This window comes from Sinocyclocheilus anshuiensis, unplaced genomic scaffold (assembly GCF_001515605.1).
Source record: "Sinocyclocheilus anshuiensis isolate Anshui unplaced genomic scaffold, SAMN03320099.WGS_v1.1 scaffold298, whole genome shotgun sequence".
Classification (NCBI taxonomy): Eukaryota; Metazoa; Chordata; class Actinopteri; order Cypriniformes; family Cyprinidae; genus Sinocyclocheilus; species Sinocyclocheilus anshuiensis.
In genome coordinates, this window is record NW_015547640.1 from 254,748 (window position 1) to 280,331 (window position 25,584).

Below are 25,584 nucleotides of genomic sequence, written 5' to 3' on the forward strand. Positions count from 1 at the left end.
TCTTTAAAGTTGTCCAAATTAAGTTCTTAGCAATGCATATTACTAATCAAAAATTAAGTTTTAATATATTTACGGTAGAAAATTAACAAAATATCTTAACTAAAAGAGTACCATCATGTCTGAAGAGTATTCATGTATATTTGATGCAGTTGCTGCGGTAGTGAACTCTTGGCAGTGCTGTTGTTGTTCTTCAGTGCATTAACCTCTCTCGGTCTCCCTCTCTCTCTCTCTCTCTCTCTCTCTCTCTCTCTCTCTCTCTCTCTCTCTCTGTGTGTGTATGTGTGTTACATGTGTTCTTACGTACCTTCTTCACCGAATGGGGTTTGTTTCGGAACTTGAAGCACCTTGCTTCCAAACAAATGTTCATTCTGTTGTGTGTGTGTGTGTGTGTAAAACGAAACAAAAAATTAAACAAGGAAAGAAAACGCGTATCTTTAGGGGCCACAGATCACAGGTTTATTGCATTGCAAGCCAGGATTGGAAAACAGAAACACAAATCTTTGTCCGCTTTGATTTCTCGTTGGTTTTCTTTGTTCCCTGAGATGAAAATGAGGTTTGCGCTTTGATCGAGAGAGAGAGAGAGTGATCAGAAAGCACTTACGAAACAAACAGAAGAGGGTGTCCTTTCCCTGAGGAATAAAATAATGGAGAAAACAATGTGAGAAATTCTGTTTACTTGAATCCACTGGGAAAGTCGTTGCTCTTTGGGAGCAGCTGATTCCAGCGGGACTGAATTTAAGGGTTATAAAGGGTAAACACGAATGATCATGAGGCTAATGTACCACTCGCAGAGATGATTCCACAAAAACAACGGATTACTATTGAAAACAGTGTAATTTTTTTTATGTTTACAGAATTTTTTTTTTTTAATTATTGTTTTGGAAGAGGACCACTCATAAAACATGGAAGAATGTGAGCTGTATGTGTGTAGATCAGATTTGTCTGTGACTACTTTTTTTTTTATTCGTTTGTTTTGCAGTTCTGTAAATAGCTGCCGCAAAGCAATATTCCAGACTAGTTTGTGTTTTACCGGTGAAACATTAAAAAGTCCCAATCTACGGCATGTCCGTCACTTCTAATGAGTGCTTTCAACAGCGATTGTGCGGGTTATTCTTTGTGCAAGTGTTTTAGCGTCTTACTCATCCTAAGGGGGTCTTGATCTAGATTAAACGCTGCATTTGTTGTGTTGGAATTACTGTAATTGAGATGAAGCTGTAATGTTGTTAGACTCAAAAAATTATTTATTTCTCCATCAGCGCTCATAACACCAAATCGGGGTTTGGGGTTAAGGGAAATACCAAGCGAAAAATGAAAATTGCTCGCCTTCAGGCCATCCAGGATGTAGATGAGTTTGTTTCTTTATCAGATTTGGTGAAATGTAGCATTGCATCAGTGTCTCCGCAATGGATGCTCTGCAGTGAATGGGTGCCGTCAGAATGAGAGTCCAAACATCTGATAAAAACATCACAATAATCCACAGCACTCCAGTCCATCAGTTAACATCTTGTGAAGACAAAAGCTTGTGGATTATTGTGAAGTTTTATCAGCTCTTTGACGGCACCCATTCATTGCAGAGGATCCACTGCTGAGCAAGTGATGGAATGCTACATTTCTCCATGGAGAAAGAAATGTATTGTTAATAAACTCATAATTTTGTTAATTCCAACAAATTCCGATTGAAAAGATCATTTGGGATGTTTTCAGTGTGTTCCTGGAGATGTCAGACACACTAAAAAATGCTGGGTTGTTTTAACCCAACTTTGGGTCAAATATGGACTAACCCAACTGTTGGGTTAAAAATGTAACCCAACAGTTGGGTTAGTCCATATTTGACCCAAAGTTGGGTTGAAACAACCCAGCATTTTTTAGAGTGCATCTACTTTAGACTACTTTTTATTGTTGGTTTCATAAGTACACTAATGTTCCTTATAGAAGAGAGGTTTTGCCCTTTCCCAGGTTTCCATTCTTCGTGCTTGAGTTTTTAGGTTCATATTGTCATTTTGTCATGTTCATCATACTCAAAGCTACAGTTGATCATTTATGTGTTTAGTTGATTTTCACGTGAATATTTTGAGTTGCATCTACTGTACTACTGTTATGTAATTTACCCCACTTCTGTTACCCAGAAACCCCTCAACCTGCCGTCGCCTTGACCTTCCCATGAAATTACAAGCACCCACAGTTCTTGATCCCCTTCACCTCTACCTCTCAGTGTTTGTCTCGAGCGGTTTTGATGTCGACGGATGCAACAGAAAAGTCCAAACCTGCCAGTTTTAGTCCATCTTTAAGTGTGTTTGGAGTCAAAATGCATCAGATCTTTCAGTGTATGCGTTTAGATCCACAATATTACTGATAAACTGAAAAATAAAGGGTCATTGATGGTTCCTTAAAGAACCGTTAACATTCCATTCCGCTAAAGGTTCTTTATAGTCAGAAAAGGTTCTTTAAAATACAAAAAAGTTCTTCACACTAAGAAAAAACGTTATTGAAAGATTCTTTGGAGAACCAAAAATGGTTCTTCTATAGAATTCCTGCGAAAACCCCCATTTGAAACCTTTATTTTTAAGAGTTTGTTTTATATCAGTACTTGCACTGTTGTATTAGACATTGAAAGTCATTATTTTGTCCGTTCACAATTCAAACTCGATCTGAATTGACCAACTCCCCAATCCAGTATTGCATAATTTTCTAGTGATGTTGAGCTAGTTTCAGTCTTCGAATGCCCATCAGGTGTGCTTTGTGTAGATGATAGGAGCTACTGGAACATGGAAATGTGATGAGTTGTTAAAGTCAAGAGAAACGAATTGAATTGGTGTAGTGAACATGAAGCGGCGTGAATGAAAGTGAGATTGTAAGTTGGCGTCGATTGTTCAGTTGACAAAACATTGAAAAGACGTAGTTTACTGGAAAACATCAGACGTGAATCTCTAAGTTTGCCCCTCACAGTCTTGTTTTCATTCACAACAGTTTAGAAATGGTTTCTACTCGGTTGGTGACGTTTAGTTATTCCTTGACCGGTTGGTTTAATTTATTGACCTTTCTTTAGATGGTGATGCTTTTGTGAAGCACAGCTTGTGGTTGCCGTCTTTGTCTGTGTTTGTAGCGTGTTTTCAGTCAAGCTTGCGAACAAATCGAAAGGTGGTTAGAGTTTCGCAGCTCAATTCTACAGGAGTTGATGTGATCTGTACATTAGTTGCGTGTGAGTTCTGTTGGTTTTATATATTGCACACAGACTTATTATGATGCCACAAAGGTAATTTCTCCAATTAAACTCAACATGAAACAGTTTGCAACCCTTTTTACTTTGTGCAACTGGATATTTATTGTGAAAAGGATCCGATTGTGTAAATGTTTTATTAACCAATAACCTAAGCAACATGATCTTAAAAGTCGTTTTATGCGAGTATCAAGTATTACAAGAAAATTTTAATAATGTGAATTGTTAAAGAGCAGGAAGGTGTTCACTGCAAAAATGATTTTATTACTCAGTATTTTTGTCTTGTTTTCCAGTACTAATATCTGAACTTTCAAAAATCAAGATACATTTACTAAAAGCAACATGACATAAGATATTGTTTTCTGGAAAAGTGTATCAAAATTAAATGTTTTTGCTTAAAACAAGAAAAAATATCAAGTTTATTTTTCTGATCCCATTGGCAGATATTTTTCTCGTTTTAAGCAAACACTTATTTAATTTTGGTACTTTGTTCAGAAAACAAAAGACTCATTTTGCTTCTAAAGTAAATATACCTTGATTTAAGTACATCTTGCAATTAAGACAAAATACTCAGTAAGAATAATTTTTTTCCCAGTGCATTAAGAAAGTTAATAGTTGGTTTTGACGTTATGTTGACTTTAAACAAGATGACATCTAAGGCTTTGGATGTCATCCAATGTTTTATTGCATATTAAATTGATATCCAATCCAAATGACAAGGAATGACAAGATCCCCAAAAAATAATGAACAAGTGTTGCCTTCACAACGTTAAATTCATTAAAAGTGCCTTCTGTATGTCCACTGGGCTTTGGAGTTTGGAGTAACTTTGCAGCCTGATTCAAACCGGTTTGGTTAAGTCTATCCGCTTGCCTCTATATGGGCAAGTTAAGACTGGGATTGGTGACCACTGAAATACCTGCGGTGTTATTGTCTCACAACCTTTTAAAATGCAAAAACTGTAAACCTAAATCCAGATGTCTCATAAAGCAGTTTGGTTGTTCCTTCACTCATCTTGTATTATTTCTGATTAGTTTAGACTCTTAGATATTTTTTGCAAAGACCACCTCTGTCCTGAGAATCGTACAATGTGAGTTTCCGATAGCATTGTTTGTTTTTTTAGTTCTGATGTAATTATCGGGGCGTCTTGAGCCCCTGTAGATGTACAGACTGTTAACGTTCTAGCTATTTTAGTAGATGAACAGACATGAGAAACCGATGGATTGGAGATTTCATGTTTGGCCTCGTTTTTATTTCCAATCGTACCTTTTTGGGGTATTTTTGTTTGTGGAGAATAAACTGCGTTTCGGGTTGCTTCTGTATTTGCCAAATATGAGTAAAAAAAATGCTGTATTTTCTTACATGGATGAGGTGTTTGGGAAAAGGACGTCGGAGGAATTCTGTGTCTGGGAATCAGCTGGAGGAGACACTGCAGTGAACATGAACGCATGTCATTGTTGTGTGGATTTGATCTGCCATTAAAACATTCCCCCAGACCTCTCTGAGCCCTTCTGTCCTTTGACCTCATGAGAGAAACCATTGGCTATATGTGACCCTGGAGCACAAAACCAGTCATAAGGGTCAGTTTTTTTAAATTGAGATTTGTGCACCTTCTGAAAGCTGAATAAATAAGCTTTCCATTGATGTATGGTTTGTTAGGATAGAACAATATTTGGCCGAGATGCAACTATTTGAAAATCTGGAATCTGAGGGTGCAAAAAAATCTAAATATTGAGAAAATCATCTTTAAAGTTGTCCAAATGAAGTTCTTAGCAATGCATATTACTAATCTAATTTGGATATATTTACAGTATTTTGATATTTACAAAATATCTTCATGGAACATGATCTTTACTTAATGTCCTAATGATTTTTGGCATAAAAGAAAAATGTATAATTTTGACCCATACAATGTATTTTTGGCTATTGCTACAAATATCCCCCAGCGACTTAAGACTGCTTTTGTGCTGCAGGGTCAAATATTGTGTTGAGAATTGACATACGCTGTGTTTGGAATAACATACTACGGTATTACTCTTCTCACAGCACTATTTATGAAGAATGCACTATGCAGAAAAAAAAATGTTTTCAACCACTACAATATGGAAATAACTTTTATTGTACCTTCTGATTGCACTGGAAAAAGCCCCTCAGTATTTTTGTCTTGTTTTCTAGTGCAAATATCTAGATCCTTCAAATAATATATATATATATATATTGATCTAAGAAGTCTTGTTTTCTGATAAATTGATGAGAAGTTATTTTATGATTAAAACAAGAACAAATATCTGCCACTGGGCCCAGAAAAGTCAACCTTAATACAAATGCAAAAGTATATTTGTTCTTTTAAGCATAGACTCACTTCATTGTGTTCAGTTTCTCAGAAACCAAGATGTGGTCTTTTCATTTTGCATCTCAAGCAAATGTATCTTGATTCAAGGATGTTTAGACATTTGTACTGGAAATTAAGACACAAATGCACTGCATGCAACATTTAATGCCACGACTTTAAGACTTTCTGCTCCGATTTAATGTGGAAGGGTGAATTAAGACTTTTTAAGACCTGCAGAAACTGCCAAAATCAAAGACGTTTTCACACAAAACCGAATTGTGAAAATGCGAAATAATCGTTTTTTCCAAAGACGCAACATGCTGAGGTCATGTGACAACAGTGTAGCATACTAGTATTTGGAACATTTATCACTGCATACTGTTTCACATTTGAACACAACATCCAGTGTGTCAAAACTCAATTAGCAGAAATGATAAGTGCCAGTTCCAGCATTTCATTTAGTTCTACTCCAGTCTTTTTGCAGTGTTTTCTTCCGCAGCACTGTAACCAATCATATATGAATGCAACTGCAAATCAAAGGCATTTCAATTGAAATCTATTGACTAATTAGAATGTTCTGCACTGCGAAAGTGAGGTTTTTCCTGAGTAGAAATATATAAATATTCTTAAATCAAGATACATTTACTTCAGATGCTAAGTAAGCAGCCGTGTTTTCTGAGAAACCGATCAAAACTGAGTTTTTGCATAAAACAAGAACAAATATCTGCTAATGAGGTCAGAAAAAGTTTCTTTTAAGTTTATTTTTCTGGCTCAATTGGCAGATATCTCTTGATTTTTTCCCCTCTAGTCCAAGTAAGAAATAGACAGGATATCTAATGTCATTTTGGTAAATATATCTTGATTTAAGAATGTTTAGATGTTTGTACTTGGAAAACAAGACAGAAATACTGATTAAATCAATCACATTTTGCGGTGTAGTTTTGTCATGTAGCTCATTTTCTGTCAATAACTTCTTCAAAAGTTTAGTTTTCGTTCTTGCTGTGAATTTGGATATTTTGATTTTCTAATGCAATCAAGTTTTTCTAAAACAGATACATGTATAGCTTACAATATCAAGGAAGTCTATGGAACAAGATTCGCTTACATTCATTCTTCAATATTCTACAAAAGTGTCTCTTATCCTTGTGTAAGCTTACTGTCTTTATATGCTCTTAACAGTAAATATTGCATCATAAGTGATTCTGTCTCACTAATTTACCAAGTCTTGAGTTTATTCTTTTGAAGCAGTATTTTTACATCGATCACGGTGCGATGCCTCGTCTCAGACTTCATCCGTTTACGAATGAAACTTTCTTTCTAGACTTCGTTCTAAAACTAGCATGCAGTAAAGCTGTTTCCATGGTAAAAGACGCATCGCAGCACTTTGTGTAATAAAGCACATGCTGAACTAACAGCTGGAGAGTTTCTGGAAAAAGAACAAATGCTTGATTCTTTTGATGCTCCCATCAACCCGTCTTCTTCAGTAGATGCAAAGTTTAGAAAACCGCAAGTAAGCACAATAACAGCATGTTAAATGAAACAATCCCTCCAGTGAAAAAGTGCATCTCCTCTCGTCTCTCACAGCAAAATCCAGCAAAATATATTTGTTTAGAGCTGTTTTGGCTTGATCTGTGCAGATTTCTCTCCCGATTCTGACCAGAACACTTTTTCACTGGAGGAAGCGCTATTATGGATTATGAACTCGTATTTTAGTTATAAACGTCTTAATGCTGGATTTGTTTCAGCTTTGGTCTTCTCCAGATGTTAACTGATGGACTGGAGTGCTGTGGATTACTTGTGGATTATTGTGATGTTTTTATCAGCTGTTTGGACTCTCATTCTGACGGCACCCATTCACTGCAGAGCATCCATTGGTGAGACACTGATGCAATGCCACATTTCTCCAAACCTGATGAAGAAACAAACTCATCCGAATCTTGGATGGCCTGAGGGTGAGGATATTTTCATCTTTAAATGTTAACTTAAATGATCATGCTTACTACTATCTATACATCATCTTATCCTAGTCAGATGTTTGTCTGTTACCTTGACTTCTTAAGCACTTTGAGATGTTTAATCGTGTAAAGTTTGGCCTAAACACATCTGAGATGAGATGTGCTTTAAACATCCAGTGTGTGTTTCAGACAAAAGCTCTGATGACGATAACACGAGCATTAATGAGGCTCAGGTCTGATGTCGTGGAATGTTGTTTTGATGACGTCGCTGAGGAATGTCTGGAATGTCCACAAACACAAAGGATTCATTCAGTTGTTTATTATGAAGTAATTAAAGTACAGTACACTCTGCTATCGTACAAAAATCAACACACACAAACTGAGATGAAACTAAAATGAGAAATATTTTGGTCATGAAAGACTGGAGCCAATTATTACAAGATTATTAAAATTCATAGAAAATGACTGTTTAATAAAGTACTGCCAGTGAAATACACAGTGGCCTGATGGGTAACGTGGGGATGAGTAGACACCTGATTGGGTGAATCTCACGAAAGCACGTCCGGATCACATTTCACCTCAAAAAAAAAAACAAAAAAACTTAAATATTTATTTTTGTATATTTATTTTGACCTCAAATTCTTGTTGCATTAAATCTGCATGTTTTTTCCTCATTATTCTCAATGATGATTCTCATTAGATGTTTTTTTACTACTGTAATGCAATTATTTTTTAAAAATCTAAATCTGCATTAAAGTAGTATAACAAATATTACCAATAATTTACAGTTTGAATAATATAATTGTTTTTTCCTAAAATTTTTGTTGTATTAAATATGGATGTTTTTTGCAATTCTCATTATTCTCAATGATTATCCTTATTAGATTCTCAATAGATATTGCTATTACTGTAATGCAGCTATTTTTAAAATATAAATCTGCATGAAGGCAATACAACAAATATCACCATAATATAAGAATATCTGAATAATATAATTATGCCAATTATCCTTATTAGATTCTCAGTAGATATGATTACTGTTATGTAATTATTGTTATATTAAGGAACAGAAGTACAACAAATATTACCAAGATATGTAAATACTTTACAATTTAAATAAAGTGTCCAATAAAGTGGAGCTCCGTCAAGTTAATTCTTTGTCGTCTAATTTTTTATCTTAAAATCAATTATATACACCATCATTTTCGTTTCTATAACGTGTGAATATATCCTTGCATTACAGTAATGAATTTGGGGGAAAATGTGTCTTATAATAATAATGCAAAATAATGCAGTTGCTAGTCCTAAATTTTTCTTTAAACCAGAATTATCGTCGGTTTATTTCTTTTGAGGTGAAAGATGAGCCGGACACGCTCTTGCCAGGTTTCATGAGATTCGCTCATCTGAATATCATTGCAAACATTCATTCACAATATAAATCCCAGAGGCTGAACACCAGAAAAAGGAAAAAATATTCCTGTTCCAGTTTAATAGTGTTACTGTGATTTAAAAGCAATTCAAAACATGGACTTCTGCAATTAAACCGATCTAAAAAATTGAGTGTCTTTACAAAGAACAAACAGCGCATGGATTCCTCACACAATCACACCGTTAAGAACAGATCTGTGTTTCTCCCTCATAGTGTAGCACATATGTGACCCTGGAGCACAAAACCAGTCATAAGGGTCAATTTCTCGAAATCTGGAATCTGAGGGTGCAAAAAAATCTAAATATTGAGAAAATCATCTTTAAAGTTGTTCAAATGAAGTTCTTAGCAATGCATATTACTAATCAAAAATTAAGTTTTGATATATTTACGGTAGGAAATTTACAAAATATCTTCATGGAACATGATCTTTACTTAATATCCCAATGGTTTTTGGCATAAAAGAAAAATCTATAATTTTGACCCATACAATGTATTGTTGGTTATTGCTACAAATATACCCCAGCGACTTAACACTGCTTTTGTGCTCCAGGGTCACATATAAGGCACTTCCACTTGATAAACAGTCCATTCTGACCTGGTCTTCCCGCACAGGAAGCAGCTAATCCGGCTCACAGGCAGGGATACCTGGCCCAGGTGGGCAGCACACCTGTCTCATTGGCGATCCTCCAGTATCGCTCTCGCAGCAGAAACGCTCCGGATTTGGGCTGCCGCTGCCGAGTGAAGATTCCCTTCTTATTCCCAACCACTCGAGTGATAGCTGGAGACAGAGAGAGATTAATGCATGATTTATGATTTATTATAAATGTAGCATTGCATCAGTGTCTCACCAATGGATGCTCTGCAGTGAATGGGTGCCGTCAGAATGAGAGCTGATAAAAACATCACAATAATCCACACCACTCCAGTCCATCACTTACCACCTTGAGAAGCCAAAAGCTGTGTGATTTATGAGTCCGTAATTCATAATAACACTTCCTCCAGTGAAAAAGTCCATCTCCTGTTGCCTCTCACATATTTGTTTAGAGCCGTTTTGGCTTGTAAACTGTGCAGATTTCTCTCCTGATTCAGACCAGGGGCCTGTTTCATAAAACCAGTTTACCAAATAAGCCAGGCTTATTTCATTTAGTCTGACTTATTGTCACTGGATTTGGATTCATAAAGCAAATTTACCTGTCACTCATGCAACTTATGCTGAAAAACTTCAACAACTATTGGACTTTATTTTCAGTCCAAAAATAAATGTATACAGAAAATGCAACTTAAATAATAAATCAATTAAATAACAATGCAGGCTTATAGACTTATGGTTATTAGTAGAATATTAAAACATTACAATCTAAAATTGCTCTTTAAAGCGGTAAGTTAAAATCGGTAAATTAAAACTATAGAAAACAGACTACATTTTAACTAGTAAGAGAAATACACATTAACTCATTTGAGCTAGTAATTAGCACTATCTAGCTTGATTTACAGTTACTGCTATCATAAAAAAATACACTTGTATGTAATGTCACATTCAACTATTTTAGCAGAATGTATATTTTACTCAGAATTATTGCGCTCGTTTACGAAACAGACCCCTGACTACTTTTTCACTGGAGGAAGCATTATTATGGAGTATGGACTTAATGGTTTGAAGTTAAAAACATCTTGATGGATATGTTTCAGATTTTGTCTTCTCCAGATGTTCACTAATGAACTGGAGTTGTGTGGATTATTGTGATGTTTTTATCAGCTGTTTGGACTCTCATTCTGACGGCACCCATTCACTGCAGAGCAAGTGATGAAATTACACATGTCTCCAAATCTGATGAAGAAACAAACTCATCTACATCTAGGATGGCCTGAGGGTGAGCACATTTACATTTTTGCACGAACTACTCTTTTAAACTTCAAAACTATGAGTTTCATCTATTAATCAGGGCAGAAAATGTGCAAATAAAGTCTGCAGATTCCATACTGGTAACAGGATCCGTCTGACATGGTTTCATACTCTTATCTAAAGCATGCATGAGTGAACAGTGTGCTGGTTAATGTGTGCTCTGTGTTCCAGAAAAACCTGCTCCGAGCAAAAGGAAAAGGCTGCGGTCGTTTCCTACTTTGAGTTGTCATGAAGTCGGCGAAGTTCCAGATCAGTTCTCCAATCACGAACTCCTTCCTCTTCTGGTCGAACACGTTGTGGTAGTTCTGCAGGACCGTGGTTTGATACTCCTCTGTGAACATCATGGGTGGATCCTGCAGGACGAGAAACACGTGAGGCTCACTTCTTCCCACAGCTGTCAACGCTGGGTAAACAGAAAAACTTCAACAGCTGTAAATTGTTTTTGACAACTGTACTTAAAACTATTTTAAAAAACTGGTTAAAAAATAAATTTTGTATACACACACACACACTTTATTGAGTCCAATAATAATAATAATAATAAAATACATATATATATAAATATATATATACACACACCGTTCAAAAGTTTGAGATCAGTAAGACTTGTAATGTGTTTAAAGAAGTCTCTTCTGCTCATCAAGGCTGCATTTATTTGATCAAAAATACAGAAAAAAACAGTCAGCATTTATTCAAAATATCAATATTTTCTATCACTTCTTAACAATTTAACACATCCTTGCTGAATAAAATTTGTAATTTCTTTCAAAAAAAAACAAAAAAACAATTTACTGACCCCAAACTTTTGAACGGTAGTGTATATTGTTAGAAAAGATTTATATTTTAAATAAATGCTCTTCTTTTTACATTTTTATTAATCAAAGAGTCCTGAAAAAAGTATCGCAGCTTCCAAAAAAATATGAAGCAGCAACAGTTTCCAGCACTGATAATAAATCAGCATATTATACTGATTTCTGAAGATCATGTGACACTGAAGACTGGTGCACTAATGATGCTGAAAATTCAGCTGCGCATCACAGAAATACAGTAGATTTTAATGTATATTAAAACAGAAAAACGTTATTTTACATCATAACAATATTACACAATATTAAAGTTTTTCCTGTATTTTTGATCAAATAAATGCAGCCTTGATGAGCAGAAGAGACTCCGGTAAAAACATTAAAAACTGTTCTGATCCCAAACTTTTGACCTGTAGTGTGTGTGTGTGTGTTTATATATATATTTTGTTTTTTGTGTGTGTACTGAAATTTTTGACACTGTGGGGACCAGCCTGCAGTATAAAAAAAATTATATTTTATGACAAAAGACCTAATTTGTATAATTCCTAGTGGTTCAAATGTTAAAATAACACAGGCAGCACATGTAAATAAATGATGCCATCGGCGCCTGCAATTCATTCTTCCCTTGTGTATCCAGACACAGGCTAGACAGTTACTGAAACGTCCATCTAAAACGGGGTCTCGTGACGATTCGTTTCTTGTTTTAGAGTTAAAATGAAGCATTATTAATGGCATCTCACGCTGTGTAGGCCGGGCACGGCGTCCGCTCCGTACTCGCTCTGGATGATGGGTTTCTGGTATTTGCCGTACCAGTCATCAAACTGAGTGTTGAGCTGAAGACTGATGAGCTCTGTGTGACCCGGGTCATGATACCACGACAAATAGCTGTTCACGCAGATAACATCCACATACGGAGCCTGACCAGCAGAACACAGCAAATCAGCAAAAACTCCCTCTGCTATTCATACAGCTCACTTATCAAAACTAAAGCAATCTGTTCATATGCACAAAGGTTAGCCAGTTAAAACATTGCATTTAGAACATTTAGAAATCTGAAAGATACAGTATCAACAGCCTGTGTAACTGTAAAGGTCATGGCATATCTCCAGTGTTGATCTCCAACAACACACTGAAAAAAAATGTGTAGAAACAGTTTTAACTCCGAGACATTGCTAGAAATTTACACATTACATTAAATGTGAAATTTCGAAGTTCAAAGACAAATAAGTGTATCAATAATGAATATTTATATATAGGTAAAATATAAATAATTCTTAAAACAAAATATCTGATTTGCTTAATTTCTTTAGTGAATTAACAAAAAAAAAAGTAACAAGTGTATTAACAATAAATATCTAAATATATAAAAATCTAAATATTCTTCACAAAAGATGCCTAATTTAAAAGATTTGCATAATGTATAAAAAAAATAAAAAAAAAAATAAAAAAAATATATAAATATGATATAGATATATATTATGTGTCTATATTAATGTTATATCTATCTATCTATGAATACATATACCTCCAAATATACACTCAAAAATCGTTGTAGAGGCAATTTTCACTCAGAAATTGCTAGTAAATTTCACAAATAATTACAAAAAAGGCAAGTAACACATTGAATTAAACATGAAATTTAGATGAAAGACAAATAACTAATGTATTAATAATAAATATATAAAAAAATCTAAATATTCTTGACAAAAGACGCATAATTTAAAAGATTTGCATAACTTATCAAATTAAAAATATATATACAGTATATCTATAAATATGATATAGATATATATTATGTGTCTATATTAATGTTATATCTATCTATCTATGAAAATATATACCTCCAAATATACACTAAAAATTGTCGTAGAAGCAATTTTCACACAGAAATTGCTAGTATATTTCACAAATAATTACAAAAAAGGCAAGTAACACATGACATTTAGAAGATGAAAGACAAATAAAAAATGTATTACGGTAATAATAAATATCTATATATGCATAAAATATAAGTATCCTTATGACAAAAGATCTGATTTGCATAATTTTTAAGCAATTTACAAGAAATTGTATTTTCTTGTCACAGAGATTTGTTCATATAAAACACTCACTAGAATGAGACCTAAAGGGAGTACAAGTTGAAATAAGGTGTGTTCGGCATGAGGAAGCACATGTTTCATCTACTAGAGAGTGAAGTGTGCGAGTGAACACAGTTAACTGTGGGAGTAATCTAGAGTAAATTTACCCAATGACTGACTGTGTTTGAATGACGCAGATCTACTGTACTGTTGTGAAATGGTTACTTTGCAACACAGAAATTGCTCAAAAATACATGTATAAAATGTAAAAAGAGATGTCTCACCCCTAGATCTCTGGCATAGTTGCTGGCTGTGATGTACGTGACCGGCCGAGAGGAATCCAGAGATTTCGTATGAGACACCAGTTCCCTTCAGAAAAATACAATTTAAGATGTAAAAAAGATATATAAAAAAAAAAAGTACCTATTCCCAGTTGAAAAAGACACTTTTTGCCCGAAAATGTTGACTTTGCCCATCATTTATGATTACTGCCAATGGATGTCTTAATTTATTATTTAAAAAAATAATAATTATAACAATTACAGACACCACAAGTAATTTCTGGCTGATTACATATGAATTTTCATTGCCTTTTCCCAGACGTTTAAATGTTAACTTATATAAATTTTTAATTGTTACTAATTTGTATCAATTTTATTCACTGTATTTTAATTTAACAATTTATTTAATTTAATTCTTTTATTTTTTATTATTTATTTATTAACCTTAAATTACAGCTGAACGGAAATAAAAAATCAGTAAAAACAACAAAAAGCACCTAACAAAATGACTAAAACTACTAAAAATATTAATAATTACTATAACAGTATACAAATAATACTAAAAACACAACTATATAATGTAAGTCAATGACAAATAAGTCAAATCTATGTTCTGACAGAAGAAAGAGGTCAAAAACATCTGCATAAGATTTTCAACTATTATTTTATTTATTGTATTTTAATTTCATAATTATTTATTTTATTGAATGGTATTATTTAACTTAATTTGTATTAATTATTGTATTTTTCCAGGCCTGGAAACCACAATTTTAACATTTCCAGGTTTTCCATAACCACTGAAACCTAGTCAGACGTCACTGATGCAGACAGAAGGGACATTAACATCGTGACATTACGTTTAATATTACGCGATTGCTGTTCTAGTTAGCGTTAATAATTCAAACGGACGTTATTTGCACATGAATATCCCATTAAGAGCTGAAGCCGTTGAGACTCAGTGAGTTGTGTATGTATTGTTGTTTTGATGCTCAGGTATGTTAATGAGGCTCAGAGCAGGTGTTTCTACCTGAAGACATTCATTACAGCCGCTGAACAAGACCTGACATATACACACAAACCCCTCATTATGATGCATTATTACTGACAAAAACAGCTTCACATGAACACAACCACAAAAAAACTAAGATTTAATACGGCATCATAACTGATACTGTGCTACAACAACAGGAGGTCAGCGTTTAACCCGTCTTCTCCTCCTTTAGGTGTGAACATGCTGTGATCTGGACCACTGAAGCTATTAAAGGAGTCCTTCTCATTCTGTTTGACTCACTTGAAGTAGAATCCGGCGGGAGGCATTTCAGACGCCGGCTCATTGGCCACAGACCACATGACCACAGACGGGTGGTTTTTATCACGCCGGACCAGCTCCTCCATGACGGTCAGGTGATGAGCCAGAGAAACGTTCCCAAAACTGCGTCTGAGGACGACACACACACACACACACACATACACACAGATTATCTGGATCTAGATATGACAATAAAACCGCCTCAGACCAAAACACTTTCAATAGATTGAGATTACAAATGAATCAGTGCCAATTCAATACACTGAGATAATAAATACTGATAATTCATTCTTAACTGAAGTTAAATGCTAGATTTACCAATAGTTATATTAAATATTTGACATGAGTCGCATCTGACACATATTATGAGATTTTGACACATATTGAGAGGAAATGAAAGACCAAAATGTTGGTGAATATCTCTGCACACACCTCAGTAAATAAATGTTTTGTCCCATATTTAAATAATAAAATTATTAACATTATGGAAAAAAATAAATAAAAGCTAATATATAAACTAAAATGAAATCTATTTGAAATCTTTAACAAATATTAGAAATTAACAGAATTATATGCACTTTAAACAATTCCTAAAACCAAAATGGAAACAAAAAATATATATAAATTAAGAAAAAAATGAAAACTTTAAATATTAAAAAAACTAACAAAAAAAAGAAAAAGAAATGAACTGAAGTACGTTTAAATATTACTAAAAATGACTAAAATTAAAATTGAAAAAATACATTAACAATATATAAACATTAAGGAAAACTTAAACTTTTAAAAGCCAAACTAACAAAAATAAGAAATTAACTGAAATATGTAAAAATAATACAATTACTCAAACAAAAACAAAAAAAAAACTGTAAAGGTATATATTAATATTAAATTAAACCAAACATTTTAAAACAAACAAAATTACTAAAATTAAAACGGCAAATACAAAAATAAAAGCAACTTCTAAATATTAATAAATACTATAATAGCATATAAATAATACTAAAACAACACTGGTCTGAAGAAACAGTGACCTGTCAAACGAATCCTGTCAGGCATGGCATCATCTCCTACAGGTTTGTAACCTTGAAATCATTTCAGACAGACAGAATATACAAAAAGGGATGAAACGGGACACTAGACACTGTGTTTCTGTGCCACACAATAAAGGCTGAGCTGTTAGTATTTGTTGGGACGGCGTCTCACATGTCTCTGATTCCCACACCAGGACACTCGTCTATGATGACGATGCCGTGTCTGTCGGCCATCTGCAGGATCTCCTCGGCGTAGGGATAGTGACTGGGGCGGAACGAGTTCACTCCCATCCACTTCATCAGGTTAAAGTCCTTCACCACCAGAGGCCAGTCGAAGCCTTTCCCTCGGATCTGCCACACAAGGGGTTCAGTGAGGTCTGAAACAGAGTGTTTTACTCTCATAGCAGCTGCGTGAGGATCAGCGTGTGTCTGTGAACTCTGAGCAAACATCAGCTATAATAAGAGAAGTACAGGAGGATGCGGTTGTGTGGTAGAGCGGTCCAGTTAATATCAGCTGCTTTTACCACAATCACGCTCTTAAAGCGACAGTTTCAACATTCTGTCAGCATTTGCTCTGTAATCTTGTCGTTTCAAACCCATATGACTTGATGTTAACACTGAGCTTAATGATAAAATAAAAGGAGACAATATAAAGTTCATCCAAGACATCGAACATCCAAGTTTAAAACATGTTTAGTACTTAAAGCACAACCAAGTTTAAGTACTAAAATGACTAAAATTAAAATTGAAATAAATCAGTTAAAGATAATTTTATTTTTCCCCCTCAAGAAAAGGAATAAAAATGACCAAATCACATAACAAAAATACTCAAAATATTAATAAATATAAAAGAAGGGCATGTGCATATTTATTCAGTCGCATTCAGATCAGAATTAGAAATGTTGCCTGAAATAAAATAAGTTTAAGTACTCAAATTGCAAAAACTAAATCTGATATAAAATAAATTAAAGCTAAAATGAAACACACACACACACACACACAAAAACGACGAAAGCATATAACAACATTACCTAAATTTAAAGTAAAATGAAAATAAATAAAAACAAATGCATACAATAAAAGCTCAAAATATTAATATAGAAGAAAAGAGAGAATTAGAAAAAAATGGAAGTTCTAAAATTACTAAAACTAAATCAAAAATAAAATAAATTAAATTCAAATAAAAAAAGAATAAAAATGAAAAAAAAAAAAACAAAGCTTAAACTAAAATGAAAAGGAAAACTGATAATACATCATATAAAAGCTCAAAATATTATTATTAATAATAATAAAAGGAAATAATGTGCATGTTCATTCTTTTTTTCTTTTGCATTGTAATCGGAATTAGAATAAATTAAAATTAATAATTAGCAACTAATTAAAATAAAATAAGTTTATGTACTAAAATTACTGAAATTAAAATAAATTAAAGATGAATTAAAATGCAAAAAAAGAGAAAAAGAATAAGCAACAGTTACTAAAACAGAAAGTAAAATTTAAAAGGAAAACTGATTATACATAAAATAAATATTAATAATATAATCAAAATATTAATAAAAGTAATAATAATAAAAGAAAACCGTGTCCATGTGCATTCATTTTTTTTTGGCATTGTAATCGTAATTAGAATAAATTAGAAATGTTGCCTTGGCAACCAATTGAAATCAGTTTAAGTACTAAAATTACTAAAACTCGAATTAAAATGAAAATGAAAATTTAAAATACATAAAACAAAAAATATAATATAAAAGAAAAGACCATGTGTGTATTCATTAAGGCACACAAGAGTCAATGCATTTCTTGACTGAGATTTCAGAGCTCTGATTATCGATTTTCAATGCATAACGTTTCAGTCTGCTCCGCACGCAAAGCTATCATATGATTTCAGACGACTCCGAATATAATGCATGAGTCTTATGAACTACTTTATGAGTCTTTATGGTGTCTTTTTGTCATTTTTGGAGCTTGTAAGCATCCAAACCTCAATTACTTGGAAAAGAGCAGCTTAAACTTTAAAAGCTTTGGATAGAAGCGTCTGCAATAATATTTTCTAGGTATCAGTCAGTGGTCAGTGTTGTGTCTGGTGTCACTCACGTCTGCGTCCTCGTGTTTGTTGACCCCGTGGAAGTAAAACGGCTTGTTGTTGATGAGAAACTGTGTGCTGGTGACTTTAACGGTACGAATTCCCACAGCAAGAGTGTAAACATCCGTCTGTCCGTCCTCTGCTGTCGCCTGAACCTACAAAACCAGATCAGACAAGATTTCATGGGTTTTAACAGCATACAGCAATATTCATCTACATATTCAGTATTTTAAACTGAAAAATTTGAATGCATGAAAAATGCCTTGCAGAAACATCTGTTAATATTTTGGATTAATGCTGCAAACAAGCTTATGTATTGAATCTATAATAACTAAAAAAAAAAAAAAATTGTTATTTGAAATATTAACTTTTAACGTTTTCATTTAGTTCTCCTTATTAACATAAGTAAAACTCAATAAATTAACTAAAAATTATATAGGCATATTAAGAAAAAAACAAACTTAATAAAAATGACATACTATAACAAAATTGAAAATTAAAACAGAAAATATAAAAATAAAACTAATTCAGTTTATTAATAAAACCTATAATAGCTTCTCAGTGATACTAAAATATCACACAGAAATTAATCTAATTTTCCTTTAGTTTACAAAAGATTTATTTAATAGAATTTAAAATAAATTCACACAGTTTGAACCAGGGATAATATAGTTATTAAATTTATAGTTATTACATTTTTGTTATTTGAAATAAAATAAAATATCGACTTATTTTTTCCTCTAGTTTAACTAAAAAAATAAAAAAATTGTTATTTGAAATATTAACTTTTAACGTTTTCATTTAGTTCTCCTTATTAACATAACTAAAACTCAAAAAAATAACTAAAAATTATATAGGCATATTAAGAAAAAAACAAACTTAATAAAAATGACATACTATAACAAAATTGAAAATTAAAACAGAAAATATAAAAATAAAACTAATTCAGTTTATTAATAAAACCTATAATAGCTTCTCAGTGATACTAAAATATCACACAGAAATTAATCTAATTTTCCTTTAGTTTACAAAAGATTTATTTAATAGAATTTAAAATAAATTCACACAGTTTGAACCAGGGATAATATAGTTATTAAATTTATAGTTATTACATTTTTGTTATTTGAAATAAAATAAAATATCGACTTATTTTTTCCTCTAGTTTCTAATGCAACATTTCTCATTTTCATTTAGGTTACCTTTACGTACTAAAATAACTGAAAACTCAAACTGAAATAAAAATAAATAAAAGCTATATAATAAAATCTATAAATAAAACTAATAAAAATAAACACACACACACAAAAAAAAAAAAAAAATTACTAAAACTTTAAGAAAATTTTAAATTAATTTTTTTTTTTTTCTAATTTTACTAATTCAGATTATTAATAAAAACTATAATAGTATCTTAATGATCCTAAAATAACACCGGTTTGAACTGACTCACAAAAATGAATCTCTAAACTTGGTAACACTTTACAATAAGGTTTCATTTGTTAACATTACATAACTACATTAGTTAAGATAAATACTTCTAGGCAAGGCAAGGCAAGTTTATTTATATAGCACATTTCGTACACAATGGTAATTCAAAGTGCTTTACATAAAAGGAAGTAAAATCATCATTAAAAAAAAATTATAATAAAATTTTAAAAAATCACAAAAATAAAACAAGGAATTTAAAAACTTTGAAAATGATTTAAAATGAATTTAAGACAGTTAAAAATAGAAAATGGTTATACATAAAATACAGTGCAATCAGTTCGGACATCGCACAGTGCTCATTCAATAAATGCACAGCTAAACAGATGAGTTTTGAGTCTAGATTTAAATGCGACTAATGTTTTAGCACATCTGATCTCTTAGATAAATACTTCTAGGCAAGGCAAGGCAAGTTTATTTATATAGCACATTTCGTACACAATGGTAATTCAAAGTGCTTTACATAAAAGGAAGTAAAATCTTCATTAAAAAAAAATTATAATAAAATTTAAAAAAATCACAAAAATAAAACAAGGAATTTAAAAACTTTGAAAATGATTTAAAATGAATTTAAGACAGTTAAAAATAGAAAATGATTATACATAAAATACAGTGCAATCATTTCGCTCATTCAATAAATGCACAGCTAAACAGATGAGTTTTGAGTCTAGATTTAAATGCGACTAATGTTTTAGCACATCTGATCTCTTCTGGAAGCTGGTTCCAGCTGCGGGCGGCATAATAACTAAAAATGGATTCCCCTTGTTTTGTGTGAACCATTTCTAACTGACTCGATCCTAATGATCTGAGATGTCTGTTAGGTCTATATTCAGTGAGCATATCTGCAATGCATTTAATGTCAATTCTAAAGCATTTACATGTCCTATGGAAACTGTTCTCGACACTGACCTCCATGGAGTAAAGGTAAGCTGGGTTTTCGTGCATCAGATACGGCCACCACAGGTTGACGTCTGTGACTTTGAGGACTCCTCTGGAGCCGTCGGCCGAAGCCACACATCTGCCGTCTTGAGCCGAGAGCGTGACTTTCACAGCGGGTTTAGAGCTGCCCAACACAGACACGTTAAAACTGACCAGCCCTAAAACACAGGATCGGATGAGTCAATGCACATTTATACAGGCAGCATCTGTAGGCCTAAAGTAATCACAGAAAATAATGTCACTCCGACAAAGTAAAATAACTAGAACACAGTCAGAAGAAGCAATGCACAATATGAATGATTTAAATGCAATATTATGCTAAACATGCATTTCATAATAAAGTTGGTGGACTACTTTGACAACAGCCTTTCAATACAATACAACTTTAAATTTCTCTTTGAGAAGCCAGCAATATAAAAGATGCTAAAAACAACATAGGACATACAGACAATCAATAAATACATAAATACATTCAGTTTTTCTGATCTGAACATTTAGTACCTTTCTTAATCAACACAATATAGGATTTTTTCCACATAAAAAAGAACAAAACCTAGACTGTAAAAAAATATTTTTCAAAGCTTATTGGATTATTGGAGTATGTTTTATAAGAAAATACTATTTTAGTCGTTCTATTTCACAATTTCACTTTGATTCAATGTGTTTCTTTTTAATTATTTGTGAAATTTACCAGCATTTACGGAGTTAAAAATACCAGTTTTGTGTACTAGGAAAGTTCATGAAGCAACACAAAAATGCATATATATAAAAAAATCCCAAAATTATAACTCTGAAGGAAGGCCAGTTCACTCAGCAACAATGTTGTTATTTCTTGCGCTCAAATAGCATTTAAAGTGTATATTTCTGGTTTCAATGAAAACTTGCAATCAAGTTTCAATTGTCCAAGCCTGCTGTTTTGTTACACATAAGGTGTATAACGACACGTTTCGGGGGTGCTTACCGATGTTATCAGAGAACGTCGTCTCCACTGTGATGTCATCAATGTGCGCCTTCGGTGTGGTGTACACAAGGACCGATCGGTGTATTCCAGCGTAGTTGAAGAAATCAAAGTTAGTGTTCTGAACGAAGTAGCCAGCGGGGTATCTGAGAGGAAAAGAAGATGGTAAACACATGAAATGTGACCCTGGAGCACAAAACCAATCATAAGGGTCAATTTTTCAAAATTGAGGTTTATAAATCATCTGAAAGCTGAATATATAGCTTTCCATTGATGTCTGGTTTGTTAGGATAGGACAATATTTGGCTGAGATACAACTATTTGAAAATCTGGAATCTGAGGGTGCAAAAAAATCATTTACATTATATCTTATTACAGTATAAATTACATTTTTTAAGATGGGTTTCCTCGCAGGAGAATGATGATATTTGGGGGTCTGTAGCATCTAAAGTATTGAAAACTCCTTTGTTAACCTGACCCACTTTCCTTGATTTTATGGCACTATATCTGACCTGCTGCGATCGTTCATGTACTGGATGGTTCCCGGTGGAAGCGTCTCAAGAGTCAAAGTGTTGTTGACAGCGATGGTGATTCGACACGCACTCCCGCTCGTCTGCCGCAGAACGCCGCTGATGTCCGCCTCAAACGGGAGATGACCGCCCACGTGCTCGGCCACCTTGACCCCGTTCACCCACTGCGAGATGCACACATCACAGATCCTGAGACTGTGACTAATCATGAGTCAAAGACAACCATCTGCATCCCACAGACTTACAAGTACTGAGTAATAGTGAGCGCTTCCCACTCGGAGCACGATCCGCGTTCCCCGGTCCTGGATCCAGCGCGCCGGCACCCATACGTCCTTCTCATACCACACCCAGCCAATGAAATCCCGGATTTTGGCATCTTGTGTGATGTCATTGAAACTGGACGGCACCGGCATGTCAATAACAGGCCCCGTCTAGAATAAAAATCACAATCACAAAAATTGCATAGCAATTTTAGCACCTAAAATTGCATATTAAGCATGCAGTTGTTCATATTTTGCATTTTAAGTGTGTACTTAAAATGCTAAATATGAACAACTGCATGCTTAATATGCAATATTATCATGCAATTATATAAGTTGGCTGACTTTGACAATAGTCTCTAATTAAACTGGCACCGTTTCTGGGAATATACAACATTTTATTCTGATTACAGCATTTGGTTCTCTTCTTAATAAAGAGGATGTTACATCTCAAGAAACCTTACAAAACACACATATTGCACGTCAGTTTATTGTGCAAAAAGAGCAAAAGAAGACAACTGATCAGGGAATGAATCCAAAGGATTATGCTTAAATAAATAATAAGACGCTAGACTGAAATAACTAGGTAAATGTAATTAATAATAATTGTCTTAATTAATAATATGGTACGTAATCGTAACAGTACAGTATTATAGTAAGTAGAAAACAAATGTAATGTAGTATTTGGAGTGATGGGAGTCCATGGGAATTATTACAGAAAACCAGTGTAAAAAATGTAAAAATAAATAAGACTAGATTCAATTAAATTAATTTAATTAACATAAAATGTAAAAATAATAATAATATGATACACAACCATAACGCAATAAGGTAGTGTTATGGGAGTGCCTAGTGTTCATGGAAAATATTAGAGAAAAACTGTCAAATAAAATGTACAAAATTAAATAAACAAACAAATAAGGTACAAGAATAACTACATTTAACTCAAATCATTAAAAAAAATAATTTAAATAATTAAAAAAAATATTTCAATAAGTAAATAAATAATATGGTACAAACCCCTAACAGTGCAGTACTATATAGTAAGCAGAAAACAAAAATGATAATGTAGCATTGTGGGAGTGCCTAGCAGTTCACAAAAAATATGAAGAGAAAAATTATGTAAAAAAACCAAACCAAACCAAAAAATTATACATCAATAAACTTAAAAAAGAAATAAGACACTAGATTTAACTAACTACATACATGTAGTATTATTTTTTTTAATGCATTTATTTATTATTATTAATTTTTTTTGCATTTATTTTCAATTGAGTTTGGGGGTCCGTGGCATCCATAAAAGACTGAAAACCCTTGCATCTTACAAACTAATTGTATTTCCATATACAGTGGGGTCTAAAGGTCTGAGATTGTATTTAAAACTGAGAGTAGACAGAAAAACACTAGGATTAAAACGATTAGAAGTTACTAAACAAAGTGAATAGTTTCTGAGAAGCTCTTTGGAACATCTCAAATTCGACTTTTTACTCTGATAATTGTGTTGATTTGTATTAGTTTGTAAACGCGTAATGTTAGCACTCTGACTAGCGGCTTCAGATGTCACGTGACCTCCGCCAGAGGCTTCCGGTACCACTGCTGCTCAAAGCCGCGGCTCCGCTCCGGAGACAGATCCGCTCTGAAGCTCCACAGGCCGCTCGCGTCTTTCACTTCTCTGGAGGGAGACTCTGTGGGAAACAGCATCCCGCCCTGCAGCGCCTGGCACACACTGCACAGAGCGGCCAGAAACACGCGTTTCGCCGCTCGCTCCGCTCCGCTTGAGCCCATCACGCGCTGCTCTCTCGACGGTTTGTTTACACTGAAGCACTTCCGCTGCGCGCGTGACGTCACGACGCTTCCTCATCCGCACAAACACGTCAACAATAATAATCATTTGAACACTACCTCAAACTAAAATATTTTTTTTAATTAACCATGAATAAAAAAAGACTTATTTATATAAGTATTATCCTTGCAATTACTGTTCTATCTTGTAAATATATTTAATTGTTATATTGACATATTGTACGTTTTGTGCTTCACGTGCAGAAACATGCTTTCATTTAATTATGTTGGAGTTGTTTTTGGTCAGATTTTTGTTCGTTCATTAAGGCTCACATCACGCCCAGCCGCCAACTGTTTTGAAAATGTTTCATTCGGGTTTTCACCTTGTTTGACATGTTTTATGGAATATATTTTTTTTAATTAATCTGCTACTTCTATTAGCTAACTCTATTAAGTATAGATAATTGTAAATGTAGGGGGGAAAAATTATTTTAAAAGCATCAGTTCAGCAATATCTAAAACAATGTTATGCTTAAAAAATAAGAAAGCTGTAAAATGTAAAGTAACTTTATTTTTATCACTTGATTTTAATATTATAATTAATTATATTTTTGTTGTACCCTGTCTGTATTTGTAATTCTTTAAAATCAGTCCCTTCAAAAACAGTCAACAATAATAATAATAATGATGATGATAATAATAATTGTAAATAATATTATAAATTATTTTACCATGCATTTTATTTACACTAGGCCTATATGTTATAGGCTATATCGTGGGCTATTCTATGTTATATGTTTATGGAAACAGAAGGACGAAAATAGTGTTTAGACATCAAGGATTTTAGAGAAGCCTGTATAATATCAAATAAATAATACTCCACAGATCCAAAAATGTAAATAACCTAAAAAAGTCAAACTGACCCGTATGTAATATAAAATACGAAAGTGCAGGTGTAGTTTCAACCACGAGGGGGAGACAACACATCACTCAAGATTCACTTCAGCATCTATATGATATATTTGCATACGCGCACACAGATAATGAGTCCTAATGGATACTGTGGCTACAGAGACCCGTATGCACCTACAATAAAACTAACAGCTGTAACTACGTGTGTTTACAGTCTCTCAGGTGAGACAGAAATCAACCAGATGAGATCACCTGCATCTGGAAAAATACTTAACCTATCAAAATCTGCTCAGATTGGAGCG

At 33.3% G+C, this 25,584-nt stretch overlaps 1 protein-coding gene across 4 annotated transcripts; it reads right to left on the reverse strand.

Moving 5' to 3' along the window:
- Positions 1–348: 348 nt before the first annotated feature.
- Positions 349–24,412, reverse strand: gusb (glucuronidase, beta). 4 transcript variants are annotated; one of them, XM_016503998.1, is made up of 13 exons: positions 24,158–24,412; positions 22,574–22,759; positions 22,311–22,492; positions 21,802–21,944; positions 20,811–20,998; positions 18,431–18,574; positions 16,509–16,687; positions 15,288–15,434; positions 14,000–14,084; positions 12,378–12,554; positions 11,052–11,187; positions 9,527–9,709; positions 349–629 (listed from the first exon to the last, which is right to left on the reverse strand). In XM_016503998.1, the coding sequence occupies exons 1-12, from the start codon at positions 24,371–24,373 to the stop codon at positions 9,561–9,563; spliced, it is 1,932 nt and encodes a 643-aa protein (XP_016359484.1). In that variant the 5' UTR covers positions 24,374–24,412; the 3' UTR covers positions 349–629; positions 9,527–9,560. The 4 variants fall into 4 exon arrangements, with proteins under 4 accessions (XP_016359484.1, XP_016359485.1, XP_016359483.1 ...); XM_016503999.1 differs by lacking the exon at positions 349–629 and adding an exon at positions 4,908–4,921; XM_016503997.1 differs by lacking the exon at positions 349–629 and adding an exon at positions 7,752–7,781.
- Between the last annotated feature and the right edge of the window lie 1,172 nt (positions 24,413–25,584).

Excerpts from the sequence above, each read along its gene's own strand:
- gusb (XM_016503998.1), bottom strand. The coding sequence starts at position 24,373 with ATGGGCTCAAGCGGAGCGGAGCGAGCGGCGAAACGCGTGTTTCTGGCC. Across the intron at positions 22,493-22,573 it reads CTCACTATTACTCAGTACTT|TGGGTGAACGGGGTCAAGGT; the intron begins GTAAGTCTGTGG and ends TGCATCTCGCAG. Across the intron at positions 16,688-18,430 it reads ACAAACACGAGGACGCAGAC|ATCCGAGGGAAAGGCTTCGA; the intron begins GTGAGTGACACC and ends CTTGTGTGGCAG.